Source organism: Choloepus didactylus, chromosome 27 (genome assembly GCF_015220235.1).
Source record: "Choloepus didactylus isolate mChoDid1 chromosome 27, mChoDid1.pri, whole genome shotgun sequence".
Classification (NCBI taxonomy): Eukaryota; Metazoa; Chordata; class Mammalia; order Pilosa; family Megalonychidae; genus Choloepus; species Choloepus didactylus.
The window spans coordinates 2998677-3024640 of NC_051333.1; the positions used below are offsets into that span (position 1 = coordinate 2998677).

The window sequence follows — 25964 nt, forward strand, 5'->3', positions numbered from 1 at the left end:
CTGTAAAACTCTTACAAGAAAATATAGGGGAATATCTCCAGGACCTTGCAGTAGGTGATGGATTTTTTATATTTTATACCAAAAGCACAAGAAACAACAATTACAAAATAGATAAATGGGACTTCATCAAAATCCAAAATTTTTGTGCATTAAAGGACATTAGCAAGAAAGTAAAGAGACAACCTACAGAATGGGAAAAAATATTTGGAAACTGTGTATCTGATAATCCAGAATGTATCTGTTTACTATCCAGAATATATAAAGAACTCCTACAATTCAACAACAAAAAGACAAATACCTAATTTTAAAAATTGGCCAAGGACTCGAATAGACATTTCTCCAAAGATGATATTCAAATGGCCAAGAAGTATATGAAAAGATGCTCAACATCATTAGCCATTAGAGAAATGCAAATTTAAACCACAATGAGATACCGTTTCACATCCACTTCGGATGGCTGTTACTGGAAAAAACAGAAAATAACAAGTGTTGGTAAGGATGCAGAGAAATGGGAACCTTTGTACACGGGCAGTGGGAATGTAAAATGGTGTAACTCCGAAAGTTACCTATAGATGTGCCATATACCCCAGCAATTATGCAGAGAATCAAAAGCAGGGGCTTTTCACAGTTGCCGAAAGGGGGAAGCAACCTAAGTGTCCATTGACTGAGGAATGGATAAACATAATGTGGTATATCCATAAATGGAATATTATTCAGTTGTGAAACAAGTGACGTGCTGGCCCATACCACAACATGGATGAAGTTTGAAGACACCATGTTGAGTGAAACACATCAGACACCAAAGGACAGATAATTGTATGATTTATCTTACATGAAATACTTAGAATAAGCAAATTCAAAGAGACAGAAAGCAGAATAGTGGTCACCAGGGGTGGTGGGCAGGGGACTAGGGAGTTACTGCTAAATGAGGTATGAGTTGGGTATAAGATGATGAAAACAGCCTGGAAAAGCCTGAAAATTGCAGAGTACTGTCGATTTACTTAATGTCAAAGAATTGCCCATTTAAGATGGTAAAAACGATTTTCATATTCTGTGTATTTTACCAATGAAAAATAAGGTAAAAAAATAAATAAATGAAAAACAGGCCTAAATGTAGCTGCCTCGACGAAACCCCCAGGCTCCTTGTGGCGCAGCTTTGGGGGTTTTCATAGCTGCAGTTTTCGTTTTTCACAAAGGTAGGGTTCTGTTTGATCCCCGCCCGGTCTGCTCGCTTCCCTTAAATGAGCAACCCCATGCAATGCCCATGAAAATCTCTTGGGGGCTCTCCCCGTGCGGCGCGCGGCGCGCCTTAGCAACCCGCTGACCACCGCGCCCCTGAGCGCACGGGAGAGGGTCCCCGACGGCCGCCCCGAGGGGCGCGCGTCCGTGAGTGCGCCTGCGCGTGAGTAGCTGTGCCTCTGAGCCCACCTCCCGGTGTGGGTGGGCGGGGGTGAGGAAGGGGCTTTGGGCGCCCCGCCGCTTGCTTCGTGGATCTCCAAACTCGAGTGGGCGTGTCCATTTCTGCGGGGCTGAGTGTGTGTGCCTAAGTGTGTGCGTAAGTGTGTGTGTGTGAGAGAGAACGGAGCCGCGAGTGCCCGTAATTGTGCAAATGGGCGTGAGGCAGGGGGGAGGGGAGCTTCAAGGGGTGTCCCCCTCGGTGTGCAAATCTGACCCCGTGTTTGTGCGCCCGAGACCGTCACCCGAGCGTGTGTGTGTCCGGGGGCAGGAAGGGTCGCCACCGCCGCGGCCCTCGCCGGCGCCCCCGGCCCGGGCCCCCCCGGCACCGCCCTCCCTGCCAACACTCTTCCTCTCCCGAGCCCTCCGTGGCTGCCCGCCCAGAGCAAGGATAGTGTGTCGGCCGCTCCCTGGCCCCCACGCCCGCCCCCCTGCCGCGCTGCGGAGGTGTCCCCGCCGGTGGGGGAGGGAGAGCGGAGCGTGGGGAGTGACCCAGGGACCCTCGGATCTCGGCGCAAGCCAGAGAAGGAGGGGCTGTCCGGGGCAATCCAGGGGGCTTCCCGAAGTGGAGGGTCCTCGGAGAACAAGGTGGCAGCCAGGCCGGGGGGCAGGGAGTGGGACCTCCTCCCACCTTAACTGTGACTCTGAAAGAGCCCCAGCAATTAGGCCAAAAGTGTGTGTCCCAAAAAAGCTGGAGGCGGCTGGGGTGAGGGAGGAGCTGGGCCAGAGGGGAGTGGAGTGGGGGCAGGGGGCAAGGGGGGACTGTGAGGGTGTTAACTGGTCAAGGCAGCTGGGGATTAGCTGGGAGGTGACAATAGTCAAGGGCCAGCAGCAGGGGGGCAGGGAGACTATTCCCAGAACAGTCTTTGGGGAGAAATATAATTTATAGCCCCTTCCTGTCCCTGGTCACCAGGTGAAGACTTGGCCTGCACCTGTTCTTTGGCTCCACACTCCCTAAAGGAATCCTGCCCCTTTAACAGAGGGGGCAACAGTGGCTCAGAGCAGTCAAGACACTTGCCTGAGCTCACACAGCAGGTCAGTGGCAGAGTCAGAATTTGAACCCAGGGTCCAAGCTCTTGAACCCCAGTTGTGTCCTGTGGTCATCAGCAGGCAAAGGGGCTTGGGGTGGGGTCCTGTGGGGGAGACTGGGATGTGGGGAGTGTGTGTGTGTGTGTGTGTGTGTGTGTGTGAGTGTGTTGCAAAAGCTTGCAGGACCACTTCACCCTACCAACTGGCTGTCCTCAAAGGCAGACAGTGACAAGTGTTGACTAGCTGGTGGAGACACTGGAATGCTCATGTACTGCTGGTGGAATGTAAAAAATGGGGCAGCCACTTTGGAAAACGGTTTGGAGGTTCCTCAAAAAGGTAAACACAGCGTTACCATATGACCCAGCAATTCCACTCTAGGTGTACACCCAAGAGAAGTAAAAATGTATGTCCACACAAAAACCTTTACAAAAATGGACAGCAGAACCATTCACAATTGCCAAGAGGTGGGGACAATCCCCAAGCTCACCAACTGAGGAATGGATAAACCACATAAAGGAATACAAGGGCGGGTACACACTACCATGGAGGACCTGGAAAGCATCAGGTGGAGTCAAGGAAGCCAGGCACGGACCAAGATTTCACGGTTCCAATTCTGGAAATGTTTACCACAGACAAGAGGGGGACTGGGAGTGACACTTAAGGGGTACTGGGTATCTTTTTAGGAGGGTGGAAATGTTCTAAAATTAGATTGTGGTTATGGTTGCACAACTGTTTAAATATACTAAAAAACATTGAATTGCATACTTAAAAAGGATGAGTGGCATGATATGCAAATTGCATTTCAATGAGGCTGTTTAAAATTCCTAATAAAAGCCTCAGGGACAGGTGTTCCCAGTTTGGGGTTTCCAAGGTTCTCAGGACATGACTTTGAGAAAGTTGCTTTCCTCCTCCAAGCTTCCGGAATTGCCATTAAAAACAACAAAACCCAAAGAAAAAGCCCAAAACCCATCCTCCTCATAGCTCTTCCAGCCATGCGTACACAAACTCGGTCCACAAGAGGCAACAACTGAAGTCCAGACAGGAAACCCACCCTCCAAAGGTCTTAAAAGTCAGAAGTTGGCTGAGTCTGGGTTCAAATTGGCTCTGGCCTGATTCCAAATTCTTTGCTCTCAACCACCCCACTGCCCCTTCCCCAATGAGCCTAAGGTGTTCCTGAGCTGGCACTCACCCAGCAAGTTCTGGGCTCCCTCCTGTTGGGGAAACCCAAGCTTGCCAGGGGAGCGGCTGCATAATTTGCCAGAGGGTCCAGTGCAAAAGGTAAAAGCAGAGCATCTTCAAAAACCAGGGGAAAAGCTTTTTCCCTTCTTCTGCAGTCTCTGGACCTGTCAGGGTGGATGGCGTTTGCAGGGTGGAGCAGGGGGTGTGGGGCCCTGACTCTGCCGACACCACCCCCATGCAGGCACCCCAGGGAGGTGATGGGAGATGGGACACAAAATCAAAGAACTGTTAAGAATTTCCAGAGGGCGACCACGGCTCATGTGAATCCGTGCAATTGTAGCTGGTGCACGGCCGGCTTGCGCCAAAGCCTCTACCAGCGTCCAGGAGGGCACAGGCCTTGCGAGACCTCTGCAATCAGTACCTTCTGCAAGAGTTCCTTTCCATTTGGTGCTAAGTATACAGATACGCAGCCACTCAGACTTGAACCTGCCTATCCGGGGGGAAATGCAGCTCTGATTCTGAAGATTCTGCCTTGGAGGTGCGAGGGATGTAAGAAAGCGCTTTGAGTATGTCAACCCCGTGTCCTAAGTTCTCGCATTAACGCCAACAGTCTTCCGCTCCATTCTCTGGGGTTTTCTATGTAAACAATCCTACCCTTGTTGGTCAGTATTAAAAGACAGGTGTGTGTCTTCCTTCCTACCTGTTGTTTCCTTAAGGAAGTTCCCTTCGCTCCCATCTGCTGAGCGTTTCTGGTTTGTAAACACCAAGGGGTGTCGAGTTTCATCAGATGAGTTTTCTGCACCCTTCCAGCTTGCTGGGGCCCTGGGGCTACTGTTCTGGGCTGCAAGCTGGCAGGCGAGGGTCAGTCTCAACTGTCCCCTGGTTGGTGTCCAGGGTCAGGGCTGCAGCAGGGGGGTGGGGGGTGACCACCCGAGCTGGCCCGGGGCCCCAGGGGCCAGATGTTTAGGCTTAGCTGCCTGGCCAAGCAGGGGATAGAATGACCGGGTCGTTAAGCAGCCACTTCTTCTGGCCGGGCAGAAGGTGGCAGGGGTGGAAGGACCTTGGGCTGGAGTACACGACAGCACTCCTCCTGCCAATCCTGGCTGGCAGAGAGGGGGGCCGGGGGCCCAGAACACACCCTGGAAACTGGTTCTCTTGGGGGGTGACCCAGAGCTAACATTCACTGGCTCCCCCGTGGGAATGGAAACGGACACTTTTCTTCCCGGTGGGGGGTCCATGCTCTGACCCCCTCTGCTCCCCAGGACTGGAAGGCCTCCCCGCATCTCCCCAGGGCACCCGTCAGCATTTATTTAAGTCTGGGGCTTAACAAGGTTGGGGAACGGAGAATTCTGCATGTGCTCCTCCACCTGCTGGCGGGGGGCAGGCAGCCCATCCATCAGGACCCCCAGACACCCCCACCCCCACCCCAGTGAGTAACTGGACCCTGCTGGCCTTTGCAGCACCGCGGCGGGGGCGCCAGCCTCCGTGACCTTCCACCACCTCTGAGCGGGCTCCGGCCGGGACAGGAGGAGGAGGGGATGGCTTCCTACCGAGGCTGAGGGGCCAGAGGCAGAGCTGGGGTCTCCCAAGCCGGCCCCCAATTTCCAGACCAGCGAGTGAGGCACACGGGGGGGCAGGGGTCTGCCAAGGTCACACAGCAGGGCCAGGTGTGGTGGCAGGACGGGGACCCAGCCACGGGCAAAACCTGGGGAACCCACTTCATGTTATTCTGGTTTGAGTCCTGGCTTTGCTGGGTGGCCCTGGGCAAGGCGCTTGGCCTCTCTGAGCCCCAGGGTCCTCTCTGAATGGGGGTCCCAGAACGGCCTGGACAGGGTGCAGGTAGAGTCCACACGGATATGGTCGCTGGGTTCACAGCACGTGCCATGTGCCAAGCTCCGGCCTTTCCATGCACCTGCTCAGTCCTCACGGCCACCGCACGGCGAGGTGGGTGCTATTCCACCCCATTTTATGGGGAAACAAATTGAGGCTCAGACAAAGGAAATAAACCTCAAAGTCTCACTGCCGGAACTTGGTTGGGCCGGCCCAGAACCGAGGTGGGTCTGTACAGGTGGGCCCCGGGTCAGACTCGGGGCTCCACCACCTGCTCCCTGAGGGGCCTCGGCTCCCTGACCTGCAAAATGGGGATCAATGAAGTAACAGCTGTCACATGCTGAAGACTTAGCGAGAGCTGGGCTCCAACTTAAGCACTTATGGGCAAATTAATTTCATTGTTTAATCATCACAGCTCCCCCCCACGAGGAATGGGCTGTTACTATTCCCCTCGTCTAGCTGGGGAAACCCACACCATGAAGTCAAGTAACTCACTCGGAACCACACCCAACAGGGGCTCCAACTCGGGCTTTCAGGCTCCAAAGGCTGAGCCGAGCCAACGGGAGCCCCCACCTCCAGCAGGCAGAGCTGAAGACGAAATGACGATGTGCACGCAAAGCCCTTAAAACAGAGCCTGACACTCAGCACCTGACAGTTATTAGTCATTTATTATTGTTATGCACTTGTTCATTCAAAAGACATTTACTGAGCGCATACTCTGTGTCAGGCTCTCTTCTAAAAGCCAGGAATGCAGCAGTGAACTAGACAAAGATCCCTGCCCTCATGGGCTGCATCGTCACCGTATCATCACCATCATCACCTTCGTCACCACACATTCCCATCAACTTCATCATCAGATCCATCAAAATCCTTCTCATCACCAGCACCACCATCACCATCATCATCCTCACCGTCATCTCAATATTATCTGCATAATCACCATCACCACCATCACCATCCTCACCATCTCTCAACATTACCTGCATCATCACCATCGTAATCGCCATCATCACCATCATCCTCACCATCATCTCAATATTATCTGCATCATCACCATCACCACCACCATCATCCTCACCATCTCTCAACATTATCTGCACCATCACCATCCTCACCATCATCTCAACATTATCTGCATCATCACCACCATCACCACCACCATCATCTTGCCCACAGGGCCTGTGGGATTCATAAATCAAGATCAGTCTTGTGAGTCTTTCTCTCCAGGGTTTCCCTAGAGCCCCAGAAACTGTCATTCACATCTGGTTTTTATTTAGCTATTTTGGTTTTCTTTCTTTGGTTGGGAGTAGGAAGGAGGGCCCGTTGGTCTCCAGCCCCCATCCCAAAGGCAGTCACACGTCTCCCCTCAGAGGCTTCTCCTCCTCCTCCGGGGTGGTCGGCACGGGTGTGCTGGGGGCCCAGGAGGCCACCTCCGCCACCCTCTTGACAGCTTCACCCAGCTGCCCCAAACCCTGGGCAGCCTGCACCAGCTGGGTCAGCCCCAGCCCCAGGGCCTGGCGCTCCTGCTGCTCCCGCTCCAGGGCCTGGGTCAGCCTCTGCAGCTGGGCACCCACATCCCTCACAGCGGCCACCAGCTCCACCAGGGCAGGCGGCTCACAAGCCATGACCCTTACAGGTGGTGGTGGGGCCACGCAGGGGCCAAGGGGAACTGGGCTCTGACTGGGGGTCGGCCCTGCAGTGAGGTGGTCAGGGGGAGGTGGATCCAGGGGGTGGGCCGTGGGGGAGAGGAGGAGGTCAGGGGTCCCAGCGGGGTCAGAGGTGGAGTGTGGGGTCTGGGTAGGTGCTGTGGATGGTTTGGGGCTCTGGCTTCTGGGTGCTTTGAAGTCCTCAGTGGACAGTGAGTCCAGGCTTGTGACTGAAGGGGGTCTGGAGGGGCTGGAATCCCAGGCTGGGGAGGGCTCTGGGCTCTGCCGCTGAGAAGCGGAGGGGTAAGGGGCCCCGGTGGAGGTCAAGTGCTGGGGCAGGCTGGGTTTGACTGTTGGTGCTGGAGTGGGAGAGAGCAGCTCTGTCCCAGACAAAGTGGGAAGGGACTGAGTAGTGATCACAGGGATTGTGGTGGGGTGAGAAGTCATGGTGGGAGGAGGGGTCGTGGCAGGGGGAGGGGTCGTGGTGGAGGGTAAGGTTGTGGTGAAGAGGGGAGTTGTGGTGGGGGAAGGGGTCATGGTGGGGGCAGGGGTCGTGGTGGGGGGAGGGGTCGTGGTGGGGGCAGGGGTCGTGGTGGGGGGAAGGGTCGTGGTGGGGGTAGGGGTCGTGGTGGAGGGAAGGGTCGTGGTGGGGGCAGGGGTCGTGGTGGGGGGAGGGGTCGTGGTGGGGGGAGGGGTCGTGGTGGGGGGAAGGGTCGTGGTGGGGGTAGGGGTCGTGGTGGGGGCAGGGGTCGTGGTGGGGGTAGGGGTCGTGGTGGAGGGAAGGGTCGTGGTGGGGGCAGGGGTCGTGGTGGGGGTAGGGGTCGTGGTGGAGGGAAGGGTCGTGGTGGGGGCAGGGGTCGTGGTGGGGGGAAGGGTCGGGGTGGGGGGAAGGGTCGTGGTGGGGGCAGGGGTCGTGGAGCGGTCTGAGAATCCGGAAGGTTCTGGGGCTGTGTGGCGGCATGAAGATGTGTCCAGGTGTGGGGTTGTGTGTGTTTCCTGGGTCAGCTCTGAGGTAGGGGAAAGGCCGGTCACCTCAGCCAGTGCAGAGAGGTCAGAGGTCAGTTGTTTGGGCAAGGTGGGTGAGAGGTCAGAGGTCAGCGCTGGGAGCACAGAGGGGTCAGGGGAGGACACGGTAGGGGCAGCAGCCGTCGAGGGGAGGTCGGGGTGCATCCGGGAAGCAGGGTCGGGAGGCGGGGAGCTCGCCGCCCCCCTGGAAGCTGGGTCGGGCATGAGCTGCGGCTCGGGGGTCAGCCGGGGAGCGGAGCCGGAGGTCGGCGGTGGGGCCGGGCGCCCCGGCGAAGCGGACGGAGCTGGGGAGGGGGCGGGCCGCAGCCGGCGCTCGGCGCACGGTGTCCTCGCGGACCCTGGAGGAGAAGGAGGAAAGACCGACGGACGGCCTGAGGTCAGCGTGCCCCGCCCCTCGAGGAGCCCAGACCCAGGGCTGGGCTGGCCAATGGGGAGGCGCAGGGCCTCGTGACGTCACGAGTCGCCGGCAGACTTGCCCCGCCCTGGCGCACCCCCTCCCCCTCGCTCCGGGGTCTCCAGGCGCCACCTGGCGTCTGCGGGGGGCCGCGGGGCGCGCGGGGAGGACTGTGAGGTCCGCAGGTGGAGGGGTAGCCAGAGGGTGCGGGAGGATGCTGAAGGGCATGCCCGTAACCAAGATAAATATTCTCTACAATATGATCAAAAAATCAAAATTAATGCAAAAGCTCCAAGCTGAACAAAAAATCCAAACTTTAAGGACAGACTCCTCCAGGGCCAGGAGGAGGGGGAGAGGCGAACGAGGAGAGGGGGCTGCACGGGCAGGGTCTGTCCCATTATGTTTTATTTAAAATTTTGTCATTTCTTTCATCATGGATTTTTTTTTTTTGCATTAATTTCGATTTTTAAAACTATTGGACTGAACTATTATTTATCCACATTACTCAGTTGGTGTCCCCTTAAATTTTGGACCCCAACAGAATGGAACGCCTCACCCCAGGCCTCGCCCACTTTGGAGGCAAGCTGACTAGTCCAGAAGGCTAGGATAACTGCCCGGAGGTCCCCACACAACTGCCAAGGGTCTAGGCTGTTGAACCCCAGCATCCAGTCAGCGTCCTGAGCCACCAGCCTTCCCTCCCACCCCTACCCATGCTCAGTCCCTTCAGCCGACCTGTATGTCAAGCAGCCCCCACCTCAAGGCCTGATCTCTGCGTGAATCCCTCTGGTGTTGCTGGATTTACCAGATACAAACGTCAGATACACAGATAAACATAGCCCTATTGCCCCTGCAATATTCAGCACATGCTTATACTAAAAACACATGCATTGTTTATGTGAAATGCAAACGTAACTGGGCAGACTGTGTCTTATCTGGCAACCCTAACCCCTCCCTCACCCCCCCCCCCGGCAGGTAACTCCTGGGAAAGACACCCCCACCCCATGAAATGGCATCCGTCGTCACCCTTTCTCCCTTACTCTGCTTTCCTTCCGAAAGCTGCTTCTCGCAGCTTCACATCATCAGTTTATCCCTGTGTGTCTCAACAGCCTTGCCCTGCTGTGGACGCCTTCTCCACGCTAACAGGGGCTCCTTCCGCTCTTGGCCCTACCCCTAGCACCCGGCTTGGCTCCAAGTTGGCACGGGCAGTGTTTGTTGAATAAAGGAATGAGAGGTACAGCTGAGCAAACCGAAGCTCGGAAAAACAGCGTAAATCTCCCGAGGACAAACTGCAACTAAGGCGGAGCGGGGAGTTCAGCTCTCCAGCCAGTGCTGGGTAGGGTCTTTCGAGACCAGCATGGGAAATCCTGCCAGAGCACGCGGGGAGGGGGTGCGGCTGGAGGACAGGAAGACACCACACCAGAAGTCCTCACGGAGGAGTGTGGGCTCTGTCCCCAGGGCACTGGGGAGCCAGGGAAGGGTTTTGCGTCGGGGAGGGGCAGGTGTCAGGTCAGAAGCATCCTTCAAGCCTGTTAGTGGGATGGATTGGAGAGTGGGCGGGAAGCTGGGGGGCCAGGGAGGAGGCTGGTGAAGTTTTTCCCAGGGGTGGAGGGTGGGGGGCAGAACTCGGGCCCAGATACCCCCTCCAAGCTGAAAGGAAGAGCAGGATGGGATAGGTGGTGAAGCCAAACCCTGCTTACTTTCCTTGTGATGGTGGGAAGAGACAGAGCAGGGTCTGGGGGTCCAACCCCATTTGCCCCTGGCCCCGTTGCCTTACCCACATGCCTCACCTGTGTCCCCATGCACCCATGGAGCTGCAGAGGGGTGGCCTGGGCTCCTGGTGGTGCCAGTGGTAAAAGTGGGTCCAGGTGTGTCTGTAGTGGGTGTCCTTTTGGCCAAGTCCCTTTCTAGAGGCGTGTCCCACGTCCAGGAAAGCTCGTAGCCATCCTTGTCACCTTGACAGAGATGGGGAAGAGGGTTGAGTTTTCAATTTCCCGTGGAGTTTGACCCTCCTGCTCCCACTGGGCCTCTTTCACGGGTCCGAGGCCCCTCGATGACCCAGTTGGGAGGCTCTGGGATACTGATAACAGAAACTGGGACCAAGCTTAAAATTAAGGACATTTGTCATTGCAATTCCCTGAGGCCCCTGCCCAGGTTAAAAAATACCTACAGAATATCTTTATTGATGAACACTTCTATAATATTATTTTTCTTACTTCTGGAGCTGAATATCCTTGGATAATCTCTATATGACAATTTTATATAAACTATACACAAAATCTATATATAATATATGTGTAACTTATTTATCACTTTCTAGAGAAAGAACAGAAAGATAATTCAGTCTTCCACCATGGTTCACCAGGAAATGTTTTTAGCAACAGCTTTGTCAAGATACAATTCACACCCCATACCATTCACCTATTTAAGGGATACTTCAGTGGTTTTTAATCTATTTACAGATTTGGGCAACCATCACCACTACCGAATGTAAGAAACTTTTTCGTGACTCAGTTTCCCACCTGTCAAATGGGTATCTTTCTAGCAGTGCTTCCTGGAGTTGCTGGGCCTGGCACACAATGTAGTTGTCATTTGTGCTAATACCTGTAACTCTAGTTGATGTGTGTTAATCTCCCCATGATATTCCATTATAGGAACACCCAAGCACTGAGGCATCTACTCCTTTGGTGGAGGACATTTCCAGCTGTTTCCGACGTTACAATTACGCCTCCAGTGAACTCCCTGCATCTGTGTCCTCGGGCTCAGGCGGGAGAATTTCTCAACACCTAATCTTGGAATTGCTGAGAGCAAGGCATGTGCCACTCCCTTAGCTGCTGCCAAATTGAACTCCTAAGTGGGCGCTTTGATTCTCACTCCCACTTTTATCCCATATCCTTGGTGCTCTTAGACGTTTCCACTGTTGTCCACTCAAGGGAGCAGGGAGAGCTGCTGATTTGCTACAGATGACAAAATCGAAGCCCAGAGAGGACAAGCAACTTTCCCAAGGTAACACAGCTAACGGGCAGCATCAGGCTTCAGACCCAGGTCTACCTAGTTCTAAACCTGGGCTCCTTCCCTGTGGGGTGCAGAGTTCAAAGACCACATCCCCTGGAGGCTTCCCAACCCTCCCTCCTCCTCCCCTGTCGAGGCCACGTCCTGTTGTATGCTCCCCGGATTCCTCAGAGCTAGTTCTGTCATATGCCCCTTCCCACTCTCCTTGGTCGGAGTGGCAAAGAGCATGGAACCTGGGATTTGCAACCAAGCTCCTCCGTTTGCCATCCCGACCTCTCTGTGCCTTGATTTCCTTCCCTGAGGAAACAGTGCGTTAAAGCACATCATGCACTTAGAGCAGAGACTGGCCCATGCATGGGGGCGCTTAATAAATGTTGCTATGATTGTAGTTATTGCTCTCGTCATTATTGCTATTAGCTGACCTTTAAGCTGACCCTGCGTGTCATCTTGGAGCCTCCTCTCTGTGTGACCTCACACAGCAACAATGTACAGCAGTACCCCAAATACATGAGTCATCCCACCTTCCCAGCAGGATGCGGGAACTACGGAAGACGCAGTTCTCTATCCGCAGGGACCCACTGCCAGGGATTCGGATGCCATTCATCGGCGGGCGCTCCTCGGAGCTCAGGACTGCACAGGCCGTGGCTCTCCCCGGGGCGTGTCAAGGAAGGCGTTGCCATGGGGCTCGACATTCCCAGCTGGACCCTCCGTGGCCATCCGTGGTCTCCCCTGACCCAGTGGAAGGGCCACTCAATGCTCAAACCACACAACAGGGCTGGCCTCGGCCCTGCACCCCCCTTTCCTCAACCCTCAGCCAACCCAGCTCGACCCCCCCCAGCGCAACCCAGAACGGAGCTTAAGTAAGTTCATTTCTCTCCATTTACACTGCCACCCTGGCCAAGGCCGCCGTTACCTTGCCCTGGGCCTCCTAGGTCTCCCTGCACCCACTCTTGCCTCTGCACCTGGCTCCCCAGGCCACATCCTGTTTTAAAAATGCACGTAATCATGTCTTTCCTAGCTGAAAATGCTCCATGTAGCCAGAACTCTGGCCTCACTCCCTACCACTCTCCCTCTTGCTCCTGCCACTTCAGCCACACCGGCCTCCTGGCTCTTCCCCCAACGTGCCACCTCGGGGCCTTTGCACACACTGTGTCCTCTGCCTGGAAGGTTTTCCAACCAGTTATCTGCATGGCTTTCCCCTCACCTCCTGGAGGTCTTCGCTTCAATGTGTCCTGGCCATCCTGTTTCAAATTGCAACCCTCAGCCTCCCTCTCTCCCTCCAGCAGTTAGTACACAATGCCTGGCACACAGTCAGCATGTGATATGTGAATTTTGAGGCCTGCATCTCCAAATCCATCAGCGGGGAAGCCTCCTGAAATAGGATAACTGTTAAAGTATTATTATATATATTACTACATAACTATTCAACAAATGCTTCAATGAATTGGAAAATAAAAATCCAAATTCCAAAAACCTCCAGCTTGCTCTCCTGTATACCATCTACTGTGGTGTCTCATTCATTCATTCATTCATTCTTTCAACAAATATGTAAACAGTGTTTCCTGAGTCACGTGCTGTCTCCTAGACGTTGGGAAGACAGATCATGCAGAAGGCAAAATTACAGCCCCCAAAGATGCCCTTGCCTCAACCTCCAAAACCTGTGAATATATCACCTTACACAGCAAAAAGGACTTCGAAGATGTGATTAAGGGTATGTACCTCGAGACCGGGAGAGTATCCTGGGTTATCCAGGTGGACTAAAGGAGTCACAAGGGTCCTTAACATTGGAGAGTTTTCCCCTCCATCATGAGAGAGATGTGAAGATGGGAGGAGAGAAGCAACACAGCTGCTTTGAGGAAGGAGGATGGGCCACAGTTGGGGAATGCACGTGGCCTCTGGACGTCACAGAAGGCAGGGAAACAGACCCCCCAGGCTTCCCGAAGGAAACGCAGCCCTTCCAACACCTTGATTTTATCCCAGTGAGGCCCATGGCAGGCTCCAACCTCGAAAATAATACATCTGTGTTGCTTTAAGCTGCTAATTTTGTGATAATTTGTTATGGCAGGGAAGAAACTGATACAGATGCTCTGTAGAACTAAGAGTCTAGCAGAGGAGATCGGCGAGGCCCTGAATGATTATATAAATTTCCCACCTCCTGAGGTTTGCTTCTCTGTGAGTTCCCTCCCACTAATGTCTGCCTGGGGATATAAAGCCCCTTCTTCTGAGACACTTTCCAAAACTGCTCTTCTATAAATAGCTGCACCTTTCCCTCCAGCCTCCAGCCTGTTGTTCTTTTTCCACAAATAATTCTAGCAACCAGGGTTTTACGGTTTTAAACAATTTCCCACACTTTTTGCTCGTGGGTTGGGACCCGAAGTCACACCAGCTAGTTCTAATCCCGCTGGAGCCACGGTTGGGACCCAGAGAGGCTGACTCCAGGGCCCGCAGGTGCAGTCAATTCAGTATCCAGCCGTCCTAAGCTGATGTGCAAAATGTGTGGGAAATCGTGGACGTGGGATTCCGATTGTGGCTCCTGAAACTATACAAATCGTGCAGGTCAAGAGCTTATCACAAGCCTAGCCCCCGTAGGTGAGACTCAAAGGGGCGACGTCACTTTCTCAAGGTTCCCTGCAGGTGAGCCTCCGAATCCGTGTCTGACCCTCACCGCCTCCCTCCAGTCTGCCTGGCATCACGGTTGTGAGTGACTGTCCTTAGACTATTTCGTGCAGTTTGTGATTGCACATTCACCTGGGCTCCGTTTCTGCGCCCCCGCACCCCTACCTCCAGGAGGGGCTCCCCAAGGGCGGGGAGCAGCTGCCTTCCCCGCGGCCGCCGGGAGCCATGCGACGGGAGGCAAAGGGTTCCGAAGCCGACAAAGATCCTGGACCCCGTACATAATGGGCACTCACTCGCGACCTGAGACGCCCCCCCAGCCCTCCGCGCTTCCCCACCGCCACGGGTCGCCGCACCTGCAGCAGCTTCGCCTTCCGCCGCTGCTCGCACCCCAAAGCCGGCTCCCTGTGCCCGCGGACGCTAGGTCAGCTGGCCAATCAGGAGGCGCAGGGCACCAGTGACGTCACCAGGCGCCATGCAGATTCGCGTTGGCCCCCTCCCGCGCCTTTCTCGACACGTGAGGCGCGCATCGGGTCCCCATGCGCGTGCGCGCTGAGCGCGAGAAAAAGGCGGGAAAGGACGCGAGGGCCGAGGGGCGGAAACCACGTCAGGCGCAGACGGCGAGAGCGAGAGCGGGAGAAGCAGACAGGGCGGCGGGGGCGCGGGGAGGCTCAGGAAACAGGACGGAGACGCCGAGGGAGGGAGGGAATAAGAGCCGCGGCGCGAGCAGGGCGAGGGAAAGCGGGAAGGGAGGAAGGCGGCGAGCGGGGAGCTGCGGACAGGCAGGGGGAGCTGGCGGTGAGGGCGGAGCGCCCAACCGGAGGGTGGAGAACTCGACGGCGGGAAACGGGGAGAGAGAGAGAAGATGAGAGCCGAGGATTGGGAATGATAGAAAAAAATGATAAAGATGGTGAGGGAAAAAGGTAAATCAACTGTGAAGAAACAGTGATAGAGACAACAGGCGTGAACACTGATAATGAAGAGAAAAGAGAGAAAGAGAAAATGGAGAATGAGAAGCTGGCTGTGAGAAATAGAGATGAGGGTGGGGAAATGATAGAGGAAGAGAGAGAGTGAGCAAAAGCATGCGAGAAAGAGGAGCAGAGAAGGGTCAGAGAGACCCCCAGGAAGACAGAGGCCCGGAATGTTCCGGAGAATGTGCTGGCGGCAACAACATGGGACCAAGGCAGCTGAGGCCCCTGGGGGGACACCGAGGTGGCAGCAGACAGGGACACAGGAACGGGGCAGGGCGGACCCCGCTGGCCAGGGGGCCCAGGGAGAAGCCGCCACCCCGGGGGGTTGTGTCTGAGCCACAGCCTGACCCAGACCCGAGCAGGAGCTGTGGGGACGGAGAGGGCTCCGCTTGCTTTAGGGGAGCCGGGGCGGCCGCGATGACGCGGTGACAGGTGGACCCCGGCCGGGTGAGGGGGGTTCCACTCTGGCTGCACAGTGGCCGATCCCAGGGCCCCATGGGTTTTCATGAGGACTGTGGGCTCAGGGCTTAGAAACCCAGAATGGGCTCCTGCTCTAGGCTCTGGAGGAGACTTATGGTGCAGCCCGAGGAGGGAGTGTGTCTAGGGTCTCCGGAGCCAAGAAGAAGCTGCCCGAGGGCTGGGAGATGAAGGCTGGCTCCTCTAGAAGGGTCTCCCCTGCAGGGAGGCTGGTGGAGGGTGACGGAGCCCCTCACCTGTGTCTGGAGGGTGCCTTGGAGTTGGGGAGTGGGTCCCCGGGCTCCTAGTGGTGCCCCAGGAGAGAGGGCGCCCGGGTATCCCTGCAGCCGTGATCCCCTTGGCCAGGTCCTCTTCCGAGCTGGGGTCCCAGGTCCAGGGGGGGTAGTCGTCATCGTCTCTGTAGCCTTGGGAGCAATGGGGAGAAGGGTTGAGAACCATCCCCCGTGTCAGCGGCTCTGGCTGCTGCTCCTCCCTGCCCGTCAGGGACCCCCGAGCCGCTCTCGCCCGGGTACCTGTGCAGGTGAGCCCCACGTCCTCTTCATGGTCACAGTTGTGCTTGCCCCACGGCCCCGCAGGGCACTCGCTCAGCGAGGCCTCGCTGCCCTTGCAGCCCAGGTCATCCAGCCAGATGGGCCCGGTCCCAGGGCCGTAGTGGGTTTTGCCCACCCGGGGCCGCACCTTCCCGCAGCCCAGCTCCCAGCAGGCCACGGCGGCGTCGCGCAGGTCCCAGCCATCGTCACACACGGTCCCCCAGCGTCCGGCATGCCACACCTCCAGCCGGCCGGCGCAGCGGCTGGGCCCGTCTGCCAGGCGCACCCGGAAGGGGCCTGCGGGAGAGGGCCCTGGGGTCAGGACATATCCGCAGGGGCCACCAGCCCCTCTGCCTTCTCTCCCCACTCCCCTTCACTGCCCCTCGCTCTCACCCGATTCCCCAGCTGTGGCCCCAGTGGGGGAGGGGGCTGAGTCTCTGGATGACCCCGAAGACCCCTCTGCTGGGGTCTCGGTGGATGGCTCCAGGGAGGCCTGAGGGGTTCGCATCAGGGGTGCCGTGGAGGTCAGTGTTGCCGGGATCTTAGAGGTCAGCTCCTGGGGAGCCCGGGCAGTGGCCGTGGCAGGGGTGCGTGAGGTCAGTCTGTGAGGGGCTTCGGTGGTGAGCCTTGCAGTCGACTCGGAGGCTGGCCGGCGGGGGGCCTCCGTGGTCACGGCCGTGGTGGTCCGCGAGGGCAGTTCTGGGGGCCTCTGGGTGCCCGGGCCCCTGGAGTGTTTAGTGGTTGGCATCGCAGGGGGTTGGGGGGTTGGTCTCTTTGTGCTTTTTGTCACCCACTTCTTGGTACTCTTGGGCATTTTCCCTGGGGCCCTGGTAGTTTTTGCGGGAACACTGGGAGTCGGCTTTGCGGGGGGCTGGGTGGCCAGCTCCCCTGGGAGCCAGGAGTCCCCTTCTCTGCCCCGTCCAGGGGTCCAGCTCCAGCTGAACGGATCTGAGATGGAGTCCAGGCCAGGGGTCCCTGGAAGGTGGGAAGGGAGGAGAGAGCAGAGGGGAACACTGTAATGGCCATGATCTGTGCAGGCTCCTCCTCTCCAGTCATCACCAAATTCCCATTCATTCATTCATTCATCCATCCACGCAATGGATATTTACAAGCACCTCGATGTGGCAGGCACCGTGCTCAACTTGGGGACACTGTCCCCTGCCTTCCTGGCTCTGACAATCTAGAAGCTCCCTCACACCCACCCCCTCCTCTCCGCCAGCCTCCGTCTGAGCCAAGACCTACCTTCCTGAACCTTCTAACCAGTCTCTTCACTTCCTGTCTGTCTCCATCAAGTCCTCACGAACTACCTGCTTACACCTGCGTGACCTTCCTAGTACCCAGATCTGGCTCATAACCTGTCTGTGCCCCCAACCCCAGCCCCCAGCCCTCCCAAAGAAGCTGAAAACAGGGAGGTGCCTTAGCGTCAAGCAGAGTTGATGACTCTATCCACTGAGCCACCACTAGGCAGCTGTCACCTTTCTCACGAGCACACGTGTGGAAAAGGATTATCCTCCATCTCCGGAGGGGCTGGAGACTACGTGATGTACCCCCAGTAGAAACCCTGGACCCCGGGCTCCTGAGCGCGTCTCTGGTTGGCAATACGCTGATGTGTTGTCACACGTCGGGGAAGAAATAGGCACTTCCCGCTCAGCCGCATGGGGAGAGGCCTGTCCCTTCCACACCTCCTCCCCTTGCTGACCCTAACCCATGTCCCCTCACCATAATAAGCCGTAACCAGATGTGGAACAACTCATCTGAGTTCTGTGAGTTCTAGCAAACATCGAGTCTGAGGGTGGCCTGGGGGCCTCAGGAACAGTTGTTACACTTTCTCTCCTGGGGCATCTCTCTGCCCCGTGGCCCGTGAGCTTCTCAGAGGCGAGGCCCCAGCGCCCAGCTCAGCGGCTGCACCTAACAGGCCTCGAACGACGAATCAAACGCATCGTCTGCGTTTATTTTAACCGACCCTCGCTTTGGCTTCTCTCCATCTTCCAACACCCCACATCTGCTTCCTGCCTCTTGGGGGGGATAAGGCTCCCTTTTTGGTGGTGCCTTTCTTAATTCCTGGGAGGAGGAAGAGTACGTTTCTCTGGGAGGAATCCCAACCCTGCCGCTTACTTGTGTGACCTTGGACAAGATACTTAACCTCCCTGGACCTTGGCTTCTCCATGCATAAAACAGGCATGACAGCCATCGACCTGGGCCTCCGTGCAGTTGAAGTGCGGGCGCACGTGTGAAAGCCCCTGGCAGGGGTGCCCTCTCGGCATCAGGGCCAATGTCAGCCCCCAGACCCTCCTCCTGGGGCCCTCCGGGGTCGGTGGGCGGGGAGGGTCTCCTTGCCTGTGCAGGTGACCCCGACGTCCTCGTTGTGGGCGCAGTTGTGCTTCCCCCAGGGGGCCGCAGGGCAGTCGGAGAGCGACGCCTCGGTCCCCACGCAGCCCACGTCGTCCAGCCAGATGGGGCCGGCGCCCCAGCCGAAGCGGCCAGCAGTGGGGTCCGGCTGCCGGGGCCCCCCGCAGCCCAGCTCCCGGCAGACCACGGCCGCGTCCCGCGCATCCCAGCTGTCGTCGCACACGGTCCCCCAGCGTCCGGCGTGCCACACCTCCAGGCGGCCGGCACAGCTGCTGGGCCCGGCCACCAGGCGCAGCTGGGGGGACCCTGGGGCAGAGGAGACCCCGAGGATAAGAGAATCAGCTGGGCCGCCTGGCTGAGGGGGCAGGGGCGACTGCCTAACGGGTGCAGCGTTTCTCTTTGGGGTGATGAGACTGTTTTGGAACTGAACAGTGATGATGGTTACACAACAGTGCGAGTGTAATCCATGCCCCCGAACCACACACTTAAAAATGGTGGAAATGGCACTCTTTGCATTCTATACATTTATCACCGTAAATTAAAAAAAAGGGGGGGGGCCCTAAAACAAATTGCCTGCCCCCCGAATCCTGGCCTCCTGTAGCATGAGGCAGGTGAGACCTGCAGTTTCACCTGAGTTAAGACAGGCAAGTTGCTTGCAGGGACTCAGTCAACGCTGAGCACTCGGTAATCGTTAGCTGCTATTGCTGTTATTCAGAAAATGGGGAAAGGAGCTGCCAATGCCCTAACCACGGAGATAACAGCCCCTGACTTTGGTGCAGGCTGTTCCCAACCTGAGGTGTCGGCCCGGTTGATCTGGTCCTTCAAATACTCGCGGGAAGGAGGAAAAGCCAGAGCCACGACCCCCATTTTATAAAGAACCAGAGGCTCGGAAACGCAGAGGGACCCCGAGACGGACCCCGTGGCCAGGCAGTGGGAGCAGATGCCCCGCCCAGCCCGTTTGCCTATCCAGGTGCGGCTGCATGATTTGTGGGGCTTAGTTAAAAAAAATCATGAAAATGAAAATGCGGGGCTCCTGTTAAAAAATTATGAAGGATTCCAAGACGGTGACAGCAGAGCCTTCAACCTTCGGAGCATGAGGCCTTGTGCTCCGTTCCTCCACCCTCCTCTTTGGAAGAGGGTCCCCTGGGCAGAGACAAAGGGGAACTGGGGGCTGGGGTGGGGGGCGGGACAGAAGCAGGGACCCCTGTTCTGGGGGCAGCGGGGACTCACCGGCTTCCGGGCCAGGCTCGAGAGGGGTGGTGGGAGAGGCCAGAGGCAGCGAGATGCCAGCTGTCCATGGGCTCAGGGTCACCGCGGTGGGCAGCGGCCTGGGGGCCGAGCTGTTGTTGCCCACTGTGGGGGCCGTGGGAGGGACATAGCCGAGAGGCATGCCTAGGGCGGGGCGGGGGTGGAAATGATCAGCTCCCCCCATCCTCGGGTGCTCCCCCCCACCCCCAGGCACCCGCTGTTAAACCCCCTCCCCAGACAGAGCCCACGCCCCAGGAGAAAGAGAGGAGGGAGTGGAGTTAGGCTGGGGTGACCAAAGAGGGGAGGTGACATTTCAGAGGAGCAGACGGGCATCTGCTGGGGAGGGGGCGGCAGGGCCGAGGAGGAGGGGGCAGGTGCGTGGGGTTGAGGGGCAGCCCCCCCCCCCCCCGGTTCACGGATCCTACGAACGGGGCCTTATTTGAAAACAGGGTCTTTGAAGGTGGAACCAAGTTAGGGCTCCTCCTGGAGGAGGGGTGTCCAGGTCCAATGGGGGGCATCCTTCTATAGAGGGGGACACACGGGGCTGAGGCCATGCGGACGCAGGCAGAGACAAGCCAGGGATGGCCGGCCACCCCCCAGATCAGCAGAGGCAGGGAAGGGGCCCCCCAGAGCCTCTGAGGGAGCGCAGCCCTGCTGCACCCTGATTTCGGACCTGTGGCCCCCAGGACTGTGAGAGAGCGAACATCTGTTTGAAGCCCCCTGGTTTGGGGCAGTTTGTTACGTCGCCCTGGGACCCTGACGCAGCAGGGCTCCTCCCCACGGCTCTTTGGATCTGGGGCCGGATCGTTCTCTGCTGTGGGAGGTGGGCCGGGGTGGGGTGGCGGGACCACGCCGTGCTGCACGCTGTAGGGTCCGGGCACGTCCCGGCCTCTGGGTCTCTGGATGTTGCCCAGTGTCCCCTGGTTGGGGGGCGGGGGCAGACTCCCCAGTGGAGGACCCAGGGAGGAGGAGGTTCGCGGAGGAGAAGATGGGAGCAGCGGGAGGCCCCCCAGACGCCCCACGCCCGCCGAGCCCCTCACCATCACACACGGCCCCTGCATCCTCCCGGTGGTGACAGTCGTGCTGGCCCCAGGGCCGCGCCGGGCAGAACCGCAAGGCCGTCTCGTTTCCCCGACAGCGAAGGTCGTCCAGGAGGATGGGGCCGGCCCCCTCCCCGAAGAAGGCGCCCCCCGGGGCGGCCAGCGCCCCCCCCGCAGCCCAGCTCCCGGCAGGCCACGGCGGCGTCGCGCAGGTCCCAGCCGTCGTCGCACACCGAGCCCCAGCGCCCCGCGTGCCACACCTCCAGCCGCCCGGCGCAGCCGTGGGGACCGTCGGCCAAGCGCAGCCTGGGGGCCGGGCCTGGGGCCGGGGTGGAGGGAGAGACGGAGACGGAGGTGGGCGCGGAGCCGGGCGGCGGCCGCAGGGTGCTGGGAGGCAGAGGCTACGTCTTGGAGGACGAGCGAGGGAAAGGCTCGGAGCCCGGAGGTGACTTCTCCGGAGGCCGAGTCCGGCCCGTCCTCTCCTGGTCCTCACACCCCCGTGTCCCACCACCCCAGGGCTGCTCCGTCCTGGCTCTGTCACCTCCCAGGCCTGGCCCTGCCCCTCCCGGGCCCCGGCTGCCCCGCAGTCCTACAAAGCAGGGCACTGCTGAGATTTGGGGCCAGATCTTCCTCGTTTGTGGGGGACTGTTCCCTGCGTGGCTGATGTTGAGCAGCATCCCTGGTCTCCACCCACTGGTAGCACCCCCTTCATGACAGCCAAAAATGTCCCCAGATGTTCCCAAATGTCCCCTGGGGGGAGAGGGGTCTGGGCCCCCATGGAGGATGGCTGGTCTGGGCAATAACCCCTTGTCGGTTTCAGGGTCTGCTCGGCTGCGTCTTTCTGGGTAAGAGGTCACCACGGGGCAGTGGGGTCCACGCCAACCCCCGACCCATGGAGGGCAGAGCCAACCCCAGTTAGGAACCCCTGCTCCAGGGGAACAAGCACAGGTGGAGAGAGGGGCCGGCCACACCTGCCTGCAGGTAAATGAGGAGAAATAGCTCCTCTACCAGGTGGCTGGGAGGCCCCGGCCTCTCCTCCCTGCAACCTCGACTCGCCTCCAGTGGCCTGTCCCGAAGGCCCCGTCCTGCCCACAGTCTGCTTTCCGCGCTGCGCACTGTGCCGCCACCTCGACCGGCCCCTGGCCCCCCTCCCCACCGCCCGCACACTGACGCGCCCCCTGCTCTCCATCCGCCACCCTCCAACAAGCAGTGGGACAGATGGAGGGTTGGGGTTCAGACACACCCAGCGGGTCAGGTTCCAGTCTCGGGCTTACTGGTCGCGTGACTGTTGGGTTTACTTTTCCTGTCTGAGCCTCAGTTTCCACAACTGTGAGGAGGGGTGGGAGCGCCCCCAACCCCACCCCTCACAGCTTTGGAGGCTGTGGCGAGGAGCAGAGCTGACATGGGGGTCCCCCAAGCCTGCTGGCCAGCCAGGAGACACCGACCCCTGGGGGAAGCCAGCCTTCCAGCCTCTGACCCCCCAGGACATTCCGGTTGCTAAGCCCAGTGAGCATGTGGTATTTGTCTTAGCTCAGCAACTATAACAGTGCTTGATGAATATTTGCAGAAGGAAGGGAGGGAGGCAGGGACGGAGGGGACCCTAGGGTGGCACCAAGGCTAGGCTCCTGATTTATAAGCTCGGTTCAACTTCGTCCCCAGAGGAGCCCCATGGGAATGGGACAGGAGAGGGGCCCTCAGCAGATAGCAGCCCCAGTGCTGGGAGGAGCCCACCAGGCAGGGGCATCTGTGATGGCCGCAGGGAGGGTCCCCTGACCAGAAGACACCCAGCCAAGTGGCAGGGGCGGGCATGGCTCCCGCGAGCCCCAGGACTTTGCACTTAAGGACACAGGGAGTCAGCTCATGGTTGATTCCCATTAGCCTTGCTGGGGTGGCAAGAGGGTCAGGAGAAGGAACACGCTGTACGTGTTTCCTGTACAATAACTTTCCCCCTTTGCACCATCGGGAAGACCAAGGCTCAGGAGAGCCACTGGCCAAGGCCACGGGACAGGGCCAGGAGTTGAGCCCAATCCCCAAACCTCACTCCCCCCACTTGCCCTCAAGGAGACTGCGGGTAACCGCAGGGGAGTCGGCGCTGGAGAGCTCCCTAGAAGGGGTGCGATGACTCCTGAGCTGGGACACGAGCCCTTGCAGGAAGGCGGGAGGACAGCAGAAGGGGTCCTCAAGGCCCCCGCCCGGACGTACCAGTGCAGACCAGCCCTGCGTCCTCGCTGTGGTCACAGTTGCTCCGACCCCAGGGGCTTCGGGGACAGTCCCGGAGGGCCTGCTCTCCGCCGCCGCACCCCACGTCATCCATCCACACGGGCCCTGAGCCGGAGCCGAACCGGGCCCCACCGGGGGCAGCCAGTGGCCCCCCACAGCCCAGCTCCCGGCAAGCCACTGCAGCGTCGCGCAGGTCCCAGCCGTCGTCGCACACCGTCCCCCAGCGCCCCCTGTGCCACACCTCCAGCCGCCCGGCGCAGCCATGGGGGCCTGAGACCAGGCGCAGACGCTCTGGGGGGACAGGGAGGGAGCGAGGGGGCCTTGTCTGAGCACAGCTCTCAGGACACACAAGTTGAAGCCCTTTAGTTTTCATCTAGGGAAACTGAGGCCCAGGAGCAAAATGGGGGGCCCCGTTAAGGGAGAGAGCAGGGACCGGGTGGAGCAGAACCTCTGGGTCCCAGGAGGGCGAGTCCCCCTGGAATCACACACCTTGCATGGGAGCGGAGGGCGGGGGTGAGTAAGCAGGAGAGGGGGGCTGGCTTCCTGAACCCCTGAGGGGTGCAGTCAGAGACCTTTCTGGGCTGACAGGCTAGGAAGGGGGTGCCCAGTTCCCTTCGGTCTGGGCTCTGGGCCTAGGATCCAGAGGGTGGGGGCCGGGGGGAGCCGCAGGGAACTCACCGTGGCGGGGTGCCCCAGTCATCAGCGACGGGGCCCGGGTGGACTTGGCCTGCTTGGGGGGCCGGGGGCTCTTCTTCCGCAAGCCGTTCTGGGGTCCCCCAGCTGGCCGGGGGGCTGGGAGAGAAGCCGGCTGTGAGGTGGGGTGCCAGCAGTGGGTGCTCCCTTCCCCCCGGGAGGGGCTGCACTTCCTGGGGCTCCAGTGGCAAAGGAGGGTTCCAGTGGAAGGAACCCCAGGTTTGCAAGGGGACCAAGGGGAGAGCTGGGGCTGCAGGCTGCCCTGTCCTCACCATGAGTCTCGGGCGGCGCCTCAGACGCCAGGTCGAGCCCCCCAGACAGCCCGGGCCAGGGGTCCCCGGACACGAAGGAGGTAGAGTCGTCCCTGGAACCGGCCACACGCTGCCCTATGGGGGGAGGGTGTGGGGAGAAGAGACGCTCTGAGGGTGGGGGGTGGGGGTGTTAAAGAGGTCACTTGGGTCCCGAGGAGAGGGGCAGGGCAGGCCTTGGTCCCGGGGGGCTCAGGAGCCCCTGTAGGCTGGGGGGGGGGGTCCCCTCACCTGCGCAGACGACGCCCGCGTCCTCCTCGTGCGAGCAGACGTGCGCCTTCCAGCCGCGGTGCCGGCAGAGGCCGAGGCGCGCCTCGCTGCCGCGACAGGCCAGCTCGCTGAGCCACACGGGCCCCTCGCCCTCCCCGAAGAAGGCGCCCCCCGGGGCGGCCAGCGCCCCCCCGCAGCCCAGCTCCCGGCAGGCCACGGCGGCGTCGCGCAGGTCCCAGCCGTCGTCGCACACCGTCCCCCAGCGCCCCGCGTGCCACACCTCCAGCCGCCCGGCACAGCCGTGGGGGCCCGAGACCAGGCGCAGCCGCTCTGGGGGGGACGGAGGAGAGGCTCGGACCCCGGGAGGGTCCCCCGAGGTCCCGGGGCCGCGCGGCAGGGGCGCTGGGGAGGCCGCCCTGGTCACGTGTGGTCGCAACCTCGGGGGTGATCGCCCCCCAGCAGGAGGCTGGAGGCAGGACCCCTGGGCCCCAGTGGGAGGGGGCGGTAGCCACAGGACCAGTCCTTGGGTCCTGGGGGGCATCGGGTGGGCACGGGGGAGGCTCGGAGCTTGGCGGAGGGCAGGGGTGCTCGGGACTCACCGACAGCCTGGATCCCCATCAGAGCCGCTGGAAGGCAGGGTGGGGGTGGGGCCGGGTGAGGGGTGGCCTCCCGGGGTCCTGTCTCCAGGGCAGGCCCCTTGCCCTGCACGCCCCAGCACGCACGCACACGCACGCGCACGCACGCACGCACACCCAGTTCCCACGCCTCTTAACAGAAACCCAGTGCCGGGAAGCAGGGCTCCTGCAGAGGCTGGGGTCATATGCAAGTCCCCGAGATGGGTGGGGTTCTAGATGTCTGCTCCCTGAGGGCTGCGGCCCAGGTCCTTTGTGTTCCCCTAAGCGGGTGGCTAAAGGCCAGAAGCTGGGTGACCCCGAGCAGGGAGGGAGGAAGGGCGGGACGCTTCGGGCCCTGGGAGGTGGGGCTGGGCATCCACAGGACTGGGCCCGAGGGCGGAGGGCAGGGAGAACCAGCTGTCCCTGTGTCCCCAAGCGCCAAGGACTGGGGTCCCGGAAGTCCGAGTCTCCAAAGCCGATGAGCCAAGGGGTCAGAGGGCGGGGGCCCCCCGAGTCCCCAGGGAGAACGGGTCACTCACCAAGGAGGCAGGCCAAGACCCTCATGCTTGCAGACCGAGTCCGGGGGCGACGGGGTGAAAGGGGGCGAGCTCGGGAGAGGGAGGCGGCGGCCGCAGGGAGGGAAGAGCCTCGACCGGGGAGGGGCAGGCAGGGCCCGGACGCGCTGCCAGGAGGAAAAGAGAGGCTGCCGAGGAGGCCAGGAGGCGGCCGGGGGGGCTGAGGCGTGGGGAAGGAGGGGTAGTAGCGGACGGGAGGGTGTCCAAGCGGCAAACACCCGCAGCCAGGGCTGGGGGTGGCGGACTGCAGGGAAGGGGCAGGACCGGGGTGGAAGGGAAGGCAGCTCGGGCAGGGGGTCCCCTCCTGCCCCTTCTCTTGTCCGGCCAGCGAGGAGTGGGCTGACCACGGTGGTGGTGGGGGGTCGTGTTCGGACTCAAATTAACTGCTGGGGCTGGGGGCTGGGTATATCTGGGGCTCCCGGTGCAGCATGAGGGCTTGCAGCCAGACACCAGGAAGGACTTTCGGATTTGGAAAAGAGAACCCCTCTACCTCCACTGGATTTGAATGCAAAGCCCTGACTCCTCCATCTGAGGAGGGGTCCCAGAGG

At 59.5% G+C, this 25964-nt stretch overlaps 1 protein-coding gene across 1 annotated transcript; it reads right to left on the bottom strand.

Moving 5' to 3' along the window:
* Positions 1 to 6163: 6163 nt before the first annotated feature.
* Positions 6164 to 25888, bottom strand: SSC5D (scavenger receptor cysteine rich family member with 5 domains). Its single transcript, XM_037820466.1, is given in 15 exon segments — positions 6164 to 8503; positions 10347 to 10511; positions 15866 to 16033; positions 16142 to 16456; positions 16553 to 17134; positions 18497 to 18814; positions 19739 to 19900; positions 20797 to 20968; positions 20970 to 21115; positions 22999 to 23307; positions 23695 to 23808; positions 23982 to 24095; positions 24249 to 24557; positions 24827 to 24853; positions 25381 to 25888. Coding segments are annotated over 15 exon segments (4584 nt in total). The 5' UTR covers positions 25406 to 25888; the 3' UTR covers positions 6164 to 6845.
* Positions 25889 to 25964: the final 76 nt, after the last annotated feature.